Consider the following 12,290-nt stretch of genomic DNA (forward strand, 5'->3'; position numbering starts at 1 on the left):
GTGCATTATTTTCTCAGCTTCCAGTTTATTTTCTGCAGCATATTTTATTTTTGGTGAAGATTGCAATTGTGAGTTTATCAATATTTGCTGTAATAACAAATAAACTGCAGTTCAGTTAGGTGATAAATTTCCAGTTAATTGGAATCAAGGAATTTTCACACTGTCGTGGTGGCAGTAGCAGATGAATGCATAAAGCTAAGGGCTGTCATGGCCAGTGACATGCAGTAGCAGTGAATAGACTTTCAAACAGGTGCAGAGTTCCAGAAGCCAGGCCCTGTCCCAAGACAGCCCACCCAGTAAACTCATCCAATGCAACCGGCTCATCTTTTTGTTTAGAATCTGTAGTTGTTGTTGGAGCCAAGCTGGTATATTTACCTTTTGGCCTAGTTTACTAGTAGTATTGGGTTGTTTTTAAGTTTTAGATATATTATGTACACTTTAAAGTGTGATCTCTGACAGTTGTGTGGCCAGTTATCAGTGTATGGGTTTCAACCGTGATTTTCTGTGTGGACCAGTCATCGATGCTACAAATCCTCCTTTTGAATCTTTTCAATGGGGGTAATTTTGTATCATTATTGTAATTTAGCTGTGAATGAATGAAAATATGCTCTTTTTTCTTGGAAAAGGAAACTTTGATGAAGAAAATATGCTTGAAAAGATACAGACGCATATTGCCTTCCTTATGGAAATAATCTTACAGAAAGATAACTTCGGAACATCACATATGTAATCTGTTTCCAAAAATATTGAAGTAGTCTTGTTGACTTATCTATGATGAGAACTAATTGTAAATACACTTTTACTTGCAATTCATCTATAAGGTTATGTACGATGTACAAGTCTATTGACAATCTACAGAAGTAAGGAAATCAATTTCTTGAGAGAGATCCAAAACTGTAATCAAGCCTTGTAAAATGAATTTCATGACCAACTACCTTGCATTGTACTGGTAAATTTATCAATCCATTGAAAGGAATTCATGAATATTTTGGGAGAATGACATACTAAGGCAGCTCTAAATCTATAATTACATAAAGGACACTGTATTTTGGAACTTACACTATGGTTGAGTGAGCTTCTAAAGGAAAGTCTGAAAGAAAAACCTGTTTGCCTTGTCAGTGTCTTTGAAGCAATACCACTGACAGGTTTGAACTTTGAGGTTTATCTGTTTCCATATTTGATTTGTTAAGCATGCACAGTTCAAACTCAGATAGTTAGGCACTAAATTGTGATTTGAAGGAATTTGCTAAAATTGTTAACATGAATGTGACAACTTGAATCTCATCAGAATGCCTATCCCCCTTACTAAACAATGAACTTTATGCTGAAACTCACTGAATGATCTTTAGAAGTAGGATACTTATCTGAAATGGACCTGCAATGAGATAAGGAAACTGAACTACTCCAGGAAGAATACTATTCTGAAGTGGACTCTAAATAAAATAAGGAATCTGAAGTGCTTTAGGAACACTAAATGGCAGCCAAGATCACCTTAGATGAAAACCTGCCCAACAGGGTGCCAGAACCTCAAAATGACATGAGGTGAATTAGCCAAATATTTATGATAAATTGCAAATCTCTCATGCAATACTTCCATTGGTTAGCATCCACAAAGATTCACCATATGCAAAGCAAATTCATGATAGGGGTTGCAAATGAGAAATAAAATGAACAGAATCTTTAAATTATTAGTTCCAATTGAAGCTATTAGTGAATGGAACGTCTTATGCTACTGTTCTCTTGTAAGAGGTTGTACACAATAACCATAGGTCAGCAACTTGAACGTTGAGCTTCTTGTGTCACTTCCTAGCTCAATGCCCTCAATTGTTACTCCTGCAATTTAATTGCAACATACAAGTTAACTGAGATGAAAATTATACTATCCTTGGATGATGCAGAGTATCTCTTACCTTTCAGAGGTGCACCTGTTAACTATTGGTGTGACCAACCAGAAGAAGCCACAAATTCTCCCACTGCCCTATATGATGTATTGATAATGAGTAAACCAACCTGCAATTCAAAATTACACATAGGATTGTTCAAAGTACAAGGTAGTGTGTTTTTCTTTTTTTATGATTAGTAACCTTGATGGTCATGGTCAAAAGTTGAGAGTGTGCAATTCACTATCATATTGTCTTATAATGGCTGCAGTTATGTGTTGGTTTTGTTTCCTGTTAGCAGCATGTGTTGCAGTATTATGTGTGGATGTTCTAAGGCCTACTGGATGTGGGACGAAACAGGTGTGAAAATGAAGAACTTCCTTCAATAAAGTGGGTCCTCGAACTTGCAAAAGCAGCAGTTTTTAGGCATGGAGTACGTGGCTTGGTGATTGATCCATACAATGAGTTGGATCATCAGCGTCCTTCTAATCAGTGGGTGGTCTATATCTATTCTGCATGTTAGATATCACAGAAATATTCTTTCTTGATAATTGTGATGTTTGTTTTTGCATATTTTGTTGTTTTCCAAGTTTAGCTAGGATAATATCTAGGCCCTTGGCTTTTTCAAGATTGCTTTAAACATTCAGGTGATACATTTTTCATGAAGGCTTATTTCTACCCTCTCAAGATTCAAGAAACATAAGGTGATCAAAAGGGGTTCTTTGGAATGCTAATTCTCATGTATCAAGACAATGCTACTGGATATCATGCTAACTGTTCCTCCACATACCAATGCGTCTCCTTTCATTTTGATGACGTGGATATATATATATATTTCTACTGGATTCAAGAATTACACTTTTCCATAGCAACGTTATTTTACGATGTGAAATGTGTTAGAAAATCAGAAAGGAAGAAAGATTTTCTTATTCTTGATAATTACTTGTGATGTTTCTTATTATTGCAATTTTTTATATCTTCTTTCTTTTAGTTCATCAAGCAATTACCAAAGCAGCAACACATAAAACAATAGACATCAGATGTAGGCATTATGCTAAGGCAAAACCCCCATTGAGGGGAAAACCCAGTCAAGAAATTCTTCCTTCCAATAGTATTCTTTGAGACTCTTCACCCTAGACCAAGACCAGACCTTCCCTCCATACCAAGTCAGCCTCCCAAAATTTCGGCCAGTTTCCAACAACTTTGACTAGGCAGCACATTCCGACAACTGGCAACTTCTGGAAATAGAGAAAATTGGAAGACTTCGATCTCCCAATTCAGGACACAAAACTTTGTGAGAGAGGCACCAAAATTTCGATTTTTCCTTTCTCCTTAGACTTCCCCAAACTCGCACTCACTTCGGCTTCCCGGCAACAGATTTCACACTTTTCCTAGGTACAAGAGATATCAAACTTCTTGTGAGAGTGTGATGCTCCAAATGACTTCAACTAGCTTGTATTTATAGGCTTCTTGTGGGTCGAATTAGGGTTCTTAGGCTGACTTGATCTTCTTCTAGGCCGACTTCATGTGGAGGATATATAAATCATATTTGACTCAATACTTAACCTTTTTACATGATTCAAAAGCCCAAGAAGGGTCTTTTTAAAAGTACAATGACTCTATTGATTTAGATTCTCAGAATAAATCCTAGAAGTCCTCAATGGGGAGTTTGACCTAAACCATGGGGACCCAAGTATGAAACCCATGCTTTAATTAGTCACAATAATAATAATAAAAAATCTTTTCTTTATTCTTTTGACAAGTACATTACATGATGACTCAAATACAATAAATGAAGACTGAACCTAGTTACATTTTCCAACACTCCCTCTTAATTAGGGAGGTATTCATAAGTACAATGGAAGATCTCAAACTATATGAACCATGAAGAACTTTAGGCACCACAATGCCATGGACTAGATTCTTGACCAACGCAATCTATCCATTGGTCTCTCAATAATTTAGGCACTGCAATGCCACAAACTAGATTCCTTACCAGGGAAATCTATCTGGGTTGGAATAAGATGGACTCAAGCTTTCAACCTCTCTAGGTACCATTAGGCTTACTTGCTAACCATCAATCCAGAAATTCAGGGGCGTGTTAGAGCTTAATGACTAATGCCACTTTCCAACTTCGGGACGTAGACATCAACACAAAGCGCTGACCAGATGTCTTCCCAAGCAATGCTTCACTCACAAAGCCTCAACACCCCTTGATCCAGTAGATCAAAGACCACAAATCTCTCCTGATCAAATTGATCGGTAACCAGCATGCTATCTAAAACCTTCGCGAGATTTACCTGTACAAACACAACCCCAATAAATAATATGCTTCTATATGTACATAATCAAATACAAACCTCTAGGGTTGTTCTAGATGTTGCTTCTCAACTCAGGAGGACTATCAACCGAATCTTTGACAGAAGATTCCTCAATCATATACTTTCCTTTCATACTTCTCATGCAACAACATATCCTCCGAAATTAATTAATCAAAACCAAGCTATGCCCTCCCTCTCAACTAGGAAGCATCTCTTCATCCAGACTCCCTCTTAATCTTAGGGAGATCTCTTCTATTCAGGCTTCCTCAGGGAGATCAACTTCTTCTTTTCGTCATCAGAGAACCTTTCGTGGCTTCCAACCATTTCATCAGAGTTATCATTATCCTCATCATGCTTATCATATCAACGAGCATCTTCACCATATTGAAGATTGTGTACATGCACAACTTAGATAGAAAGTACATCCAAAACTATAGAAGCATGAAGTTAGCCATATTAGAATCATAAAAGCATTTCAACTTTATACATATCAGATACCCAAACTTAATTACAAACAAGAGACATATACTCTTCAATATCTTGCCAGGGAATTTGTCATAAACCCTAGACTACTTCATGATAATTTACATTCCATCTAGGGTTTCAATGTTTCTTCCAAAGGTATGACATACCTTTCCTCATAGCAAACCCTAGAAACAATTCAAACAAATATAGATCATCAAAGCATCTAACAGCTTTCATAATTCATATGTTAGATTTTCCACTAGGGTTGCATATAAATCTTAGATTTTATACAAAGGAATCAATCTAAACCAATCACAACTTAGTCATTAACATGACCAACTTCCACTAGGGTTAGTTGCAAACCCTAGATTTCCGATCAGCCATCAATCCCAACCAAAACTCAGATTTCAACAGTCTTACACAAATCTCAAATTATCATCATATATAAGAGATTTTTACTTTTACTAAGGTTCAACTCCAAAACCCTAGAATTCCATTTTCACATTCTCAACAATCATTAAATAGATCTCAAATTGTTATATCACACATACTAGAGAATTTACTTCCTACTAGTGTTTAGCTGCAAAACCCTAAATTTCCAAATATCATCAGCCTCGAATCGCAAACAAGGACTTATATTAAATCTTAAGACTTATGACCATCAACAACCAGGTCAACACACATATCTAGGAATTCATAATCATTCGTAAGCATATCATATGTCCAACAACATTAATACATCTGACCTAGACAAAGCTAGGACATATCTATATATACCTAGGGTTTCATGCAAAGGCATTTCATATCATGTGCTAGTCAAACCCAACTTCACAAATATCAATAGAAGTTCGACATATAACAAGCTTGATTAGACAAACACACACATACCAAGGAAATTATTTCTAAGACATTATAAGGGTCTTGCTTACACATTCCACCAAACCCTAATCAGTTAGGGTTTCAATATAGAAACAAAGCAAACCCATCATTAGCAAAGCTTCAAAGGTTTGGGATTTTAGACCTTATCATTCAACCCTAACAAGTTAGGTTTTCCTAATTATACTGTTATCCTAATCATACCAAAAATCCAAACTATGACATCATCAATTCAAACTTCAAACAACATTTCACAATATCCCTAAGCAGTTTAGGTTTTTAGACATTTACATTAGCATACCCTTAGGTTAGGGTTTTCTAGAACCTGTCTAGGGTTCTACAAAATCAATTAAGAATATGAGTGGGGTGGGTAGATTTATCAAGTGATGAATCACCCAAAACAAGAATCATTATGATTCAATATAACTAGACATAACAGTGTTAGTAATAGATTGTGAAATGAATAAACCTTTAATATAAAGAAAACAATGTGTTGTAGTTTAAGGCATACCATTTGTTTCTTGACAAACCTTTCCTTGGTTGACTTTCTTCCACCTTGAGGATATAGCATATGTCTTTCTAATCAAGACAATAGAGGGAGAATGGTGATCAATATTAATATAATCGAAAACTTAAACAAGTACATGAAACCAAAAACTAAAAGGAGATGAGATACTTATCTTTGGGAGTTGTTGGGGGCTCACTCCAAAGCTTGAGGGATACCTACAAACTTATAAAAACAATAAAAAATTTCCTTTCCAAACTATGTTAAAAACCTATAAATTCTAAAACATCAAAATATAAAGTAAGATATCTATGGCTACAAGCAAAGTACTTAGTAATGTAAGTCCCTAATGTTAGATTCTTTGAGCTTGCCTTTCATTGGGTCTCCTTCTTCCACAATTTTGGCATAATCTCTATTTGTCTTCTTATTCTTTGGATTGTCGAGACAATCACTCTTGTAGTGACCCTTCTTATGGCATTGATAGCATTCTACCTTGGACATGTCAACTTTCTTCCTTGGTCCCTTCGATCTTTTTCCTTTATGTTGAGCAATGTAGGCATTTGAAACACCTTTAGAATTGGCAACTAAAGAGATCCTCAATTCTTCCTGACAGGCAGTCCATAGTTCTTCAAAAGTGGGAGCTTCCTTCCAATTGTTAAGACCTGCAACAAATGCACCCCAAGTAGGTGGTAATCCTAATAAGGTAGTGATCACGACTTCTTTTTCTGGAACAATTTCATCAATGGCCAAAAGATCATCCATGATTCTTTTTATCTTCACAAAGAAGGATGCTACTGTGTATTCTTGAGTCATCTTTGTGGTCCTTAGCTCATTATTCAAACTTTCTAGTTGACCATTGTTCTTAGTAGTAAATAACTTTGACAAGGCTTCATACATTTCCTTAGCATGATCGATGTTAGCTATGAATGGGACAAGGTTGTCCTTTATTCCTTCTACCATCAGAGTGATGGTCACCAATTCTTGTTCCCTGAATTTCATTTTGTCATCATCACTAGAATCCTCGGCATGATACTTTACTTTTCCTTTAACCAAGTCTAGTACCTTGTTCTAACTTCTTTTCAAGGATAAGATCAATTCTCTTCTTCCATGACCTGTAGTTAGAGGCCCCTTAAAGTTTTTTCTCTCCTTTGATTGTGTTAGACATCTTCATTGAATATAGTAGACTCCTTCCCTAAGCTAATCCTTTTGAATGGTTCCTTGATCAAGTGCTTGAGACTGCCTTTTTCCTCCTTCTTCATGAAAGCTCTGATCCCATGTTAGAAAATCAGAAAGACAAAAAGATTTTCTTATTCTTGATAATTACTTGTGATGTTTCTTATTATTACGATTCTTTATATCTTCTTTCTTTTAGTTCATCAAGCAATTTCCAAAGCAACAACACATAAAACAATAGACACCAGATGTAGGCATTATGCCAGTGCAAAACCCCCCTCGAGGGGAAAACCTAGTCAAGAAATTCTTCCTTTCAATCGTACTTTTTGAGACTCTTCACCCTAGACCAAGACCAAACCTTCCATCCACACCAAATCAACCTCCCAGAATTTCGACCCTTTTCCAACAACTTCGAATAGGCAACAACTTCCGGCAAATGGTAGCTTTTGGCAACAAAGAAACTTGGAAGACTTCGATCTCCCAATCCTGGACACGAAACAGAGTGAGAGAGGCACCAAAATTTTGATTTTTCCTTTACCCTTAGACTTCCCCAAACTCGTACTCTCTTTGGCTTCCCAGCAACAAACTTCACACTTTTCCCAGCTACAAGAGATATCGAACTTGTTGTGAGAGTGTGATGCTCCAAATGACTTTGACTAGCTTGTATTTATAGGCTTCTTGTGGGTCGAATTAGAGTCCTTAGGCCCACTTGATCTTCTTCTAGGCCGACTTGATGTGGAGGATACATAAATCATATTTGACTCAATACTTAACCTTTTTAAATGATTCAAAAGCCCAAGAAGGGTCTCTTTAAAAGTACAATGACTCTATTGACTCATAATAAATCCTAGAAGTCCTCAATGGGGACTTTGATATAAAACATGGTGACCAAAGCATGAAACCCATGCTTTAATAAGTCACAACAATAATAATAAAAATTTTCTTTATTTTTTTGAGAAGTACGTTACATGATGACACAAATACATTAAATGAAGACCGAACCTAGTTACGTTTTCCAACAAAATGTAACATAATGTTCATTGCATTTTGTTTTTTAGTCTCTCGATGCTGCTATTTTTAAGTAAAAGATGGAAAATGATCATTTTAAACATATTAAATCTCCCAACATGGCATAATGTGCAAGTACACAAGAGAAGCAAATGCCAGCATGTTTGGAAGAGAGTGCATGATGTAAATTTCATAAAGCATAAATACTTTTTCATGTTAGATGTGGGAATTTATACTTGTACAATGAACCAGTGTTGATAATATCGCCGAAATATCGGCGATATTCGCAAATATCGCGATATTTTCGGCGAGCCGAAATATCGCCCCCAAAAAATCGCGATATTTTCCTGTTTTGAATTTCGCGCGCGATTTCCGATATTTCGGCGATATTTTAGAAAATATCGCGAGACGATGGAAAATATCGCCGGGCGGCCTGTATAAATTAATTTTTGGGTTTTGCGATTCGTCATTTTGTTTTTGTGAGAGCTGGAGACGAACGCAGTCGCTGCGAAGGAGGGTTTGGCTGCCACGAACAGGTATGTACTATGAATCATGAACTCACAAATATGTGCATCCACCGCGCTCAACTAAAAGAATAGGAGAATAATTTCCAGTCTTAGGAGCTAAATCACTGAGCTCCACGCAAGCATTCAATGGATTTGCAACGTAAACTACACCCATAATGCCAGCTCCTGAGATACGGGGTGCTGCAATGCAAATATACAGATGAGAAAACAGGTGACCTCCATTTGGACTTGTAACGTGTGAAATGAGCACAAGAAGCAAAGAAATGATAAACTAATTCAAATAACAATAACAAATTGTAAGGTCTTCAATTAATTGAGCAAATGATTCGTATGGCAGTGTGTATGGCGGCTGAGTGACAATTTCTGTTTTCTTCAAGGTATTGCTATGCTTCTCTTCCGTGCTTATCGTTTCCAGATTTCTCTTCCTTTTTCTTCTCAGTGTGGGACCAAATGGTAATTTTTTTCCTTTCAATTTGGAAATCTAATTGTATACGTGCAAGGGCCTGACATGATCAATAACCAGGAACCAGAGAAACTCTGACAAAAAAATACTGTCCGAAGGCTAGGTCAGACAAAATCTCATAAGGCCAGGCTCATAAACAAAGACTAATACAAAATGTGAACCAAATAAAGCTCCCCAATAAAATAGCCAAAATATTTGGAATACAACTGAGAAATTCATTATAGGATAAAATTATAAATATATAATATATGAATGTATGAGTAAAAAATTAAAATGATATGATAACATTTACAAATGAGGGACCCAACAACAGTAAAAATCACCAATTGTAGAAACTTTATATATTACATTTTTTAAAATTTATTTAATCTAGGCTGGGAGCTGTCTCTGAAATTTGAATTATAGATAATAAAAAGTTAAAAACCATTGGCTGTATCAGAAATAAAATTACGCAGCAGAGTTTAAATCAGAGAGGTCAATCACAAATTGCAAAATCTCAGAAATAAAATTTCTTTCCTCCACTGATGATGATGAGATACTTTTATTATTATATGTGATGTTATTTTGTATTGGTTCTCCACATTTGAGTCCTTGAATGGACAATTATCAGGGATTAGCACGATTTGGTATCGCCTTTGATATATCATTTCTATTTGACATCATATATATCAGTGTTTTCTTCATATTTATGTGCCAATGTGTTTATTTCATGTTGTTATTGCTTTATATGTTTAAAAATCTGAAAAAAATGAATGTATTATGCATTTTTTATGCTTGCCGATATTTGCCGATATTTTCGCCGATATTGCCGATAAGATATTTTCTGGACCCTCGCTGATATTTTCCCGATACCGATATTATCAACACTGCAATGAACTATTAAGTGTGCTTGTTAGTAAAAGGACAAGTAGTGTAGTGGTAGACAAACTTGCCAAGTAGGGCCTAAGTCACTTGACATTAGGACATGGTGATTTGGGTATTTGACTTAGGACATATAAACCCCTGAAACTGTTAGAAACATAAAAATAGAAATAATGATATAATGAATACTAATAAGTTAATTAGTAATGAAAAGTCAAAGGGCACATGCCACATACCCCTTCGCCTCGTGACCAATCAATGTTATAAGTACATAGTGATGAGGCTTATTGTAACATCATCATTTTTCTTATGAATAATTCTATCAAATATCAATATATATTTTATATTACAATAATTCAAGTATAATAGGAACGACTGTAACATTGGCATAAGAGCTGGTTGATTCTTGACATCTATCTGTACAACTGCAGCCATAAATTAAAATTTGTACATACCCATATTGCTATAGCCATCCATTAAGACCGGTGGTCATAAAGTAAGATTCAATACATTTCTATACAAATTCCGTTATTGCTTCTGTACACCCACCCGCTATTACTCCTGCTGTTGTTCAATCATACCTTGTCATTTCACCCTACCATCATACAACCACTAATCAAATTCAATTGTACAATTGCCAGTGAATAGACGGAAATTAACTGTTGTACAATTCATACAAGTTATACAACCAGTTGATTGCTATATAGTTCACTGCCGCTGTCATATCCTTTGTACAAATTCTTTGGCAATCTTGTATGGCCTTGCTCCATGCATGCTCTGCAAATTCTATCTGTATTGAAAACTGATTAAACTGCCTCATTCGCATAAGTGTTGTTTGTTTCCACACTAGTGTTTCTCCTCCTCACGTTGCTTCTCCCCCGAGATAGGTGACTCAGACTCCACCCTCCACTGAGACAATACATCAATATTGTCTAAGGAAATGGCATCTTGATCCATTGGTGTTTCTATTTGCTTTACTCGAAGTTGGAGATTGTAATGCACATACACTAAATCATTGAGGCGTGAGAACTCCAACCTATAAGAGTGTAAAAAAAACTAATGAGTCTTGACTCTTGCACTTGAGGTTCATAAATTAAAATTATAATAAATGTAATTGCTCAACTGAAGGTTGAAGCTCAAAGTTATACCTGTTGCGCTTTTTTGAGTGTATTTTCCATGTTGCGAACATTGGAATCAGGCTACAATCGGTAAGGGCCCGGAAAACCAAAAAATTGTAAAAATCGGCAAAACATTGACAAAATCAAGATACCATCAAAATATCTGTAAAAATCGGCAAACATCGGCAAGGCCAAAAAATTGTGATTTCAAGATAAAATTGGGATGTTATCGAGATGTTCGCAACACTGGGATTTTCTCAATTACACTCTAATTGCACTCACACCTTGAAGAACTACATGTTTGACTCAAGATTCTTATGGCCAATTTCTGTAAATTTGCTGTTGTTGCACCAATAGCTTCGCCACCAAATATCTACAACAAAATAAAAAAATAAAAAAGTCAAAAACTTAAAAATAAAAATTACATAATTGAATTTTAAAAATCAAGAATTATAAATAAGTAAATTCTAAATTCAAAATTCTAATGAGTGATGACTTGTCACTTACGTGGCATGAAGAGGGTCCTTTCCCTAATAGCATCATCAAAGCCAAATAGGCCAACACAATCCTAATAAAACTGTATCTCGCAATTGATTTTGCTACGAAGCTTAGGATCAGGTACCATCCTCTGAATATAGGAATGGAGCCCTTCCATCACTTCGCCATCAAAATCAAAGGCACATTTGTATGAAAATGCAGGGTTGAGGAAGAGTGTTGCTGCATGAATGGGTCGATGAAGCATCCCTATCCACTGACTATCAATCACATCCCATAACATCATATGTCTATCAAGCCCAACAGAATCCTTGTCTGCATAATAAGAACGAATGGCCTCCTTGGCCCTATCCATGGCCTCATACAAATAAGGCCTTGCAGGCTTCTCCCCATCTACCAATCTCAGAACCTTTACTATAGGTTCACTAACTGAGCACACTTCTACTCCCCACCAAAATGTGTCAGTGTACACCATTTTTTCTATGGCTCTCCCATCTTTTATCCCGTTGTATCTACAATCACGCCACTCATCAGAAAGAAACATTTTCTTCAACTCAAATTGGCATCGAAACAAAGATTGGAGAGGAATAAAGTTGGT

At 36.0% G+C, this 12,290-nt stretch overlaps 1 protein-coding gene across 7 annotated transcripts in view; it reads left to right on the plus strand.

The window, feature by feature from the left end:
- LOC149227905 (toprim domain-containing protein) overlaps positions 1–12,290 on the plus strand; it is a 422,908-nt gene that overhangs the window by 274,023 nt on the left and 136,595 nt on the right. For 6 of the 7 annotated variants that reach the window (XM_089377957.1, XM_089377958.1, XM_089377959.1 and 3 more), the window contains one exon: positions 2,241–2,372. The exons of the other annotated variant lie outside the window; for it this stretch is intronic. In XM_089377957.1, coding sequence (XP_089234083.1) covers positions 2,241–2,372 — 132 coding nt within the window. The remainder of the gene's footprint in view (positions 1–2,240; positions 2,373–12,290) is intronic. 7 annotated transcript variants of the gene reach the window in all.

This window comes from Pinus tabuliformis, chromosome J, assembly GCF_031772625.1.
Source record: "Pinus tabuliformis cultivar Carrire ecotype Pingquan chromosome J, CPIR1, whole genome shotgun sequence".
NCBI lineage: Eukaryota > Viridiplantae > Streptophyta > Pinopsida > Pinales > Pinaceae > Pinus > Pinus tabuliformis.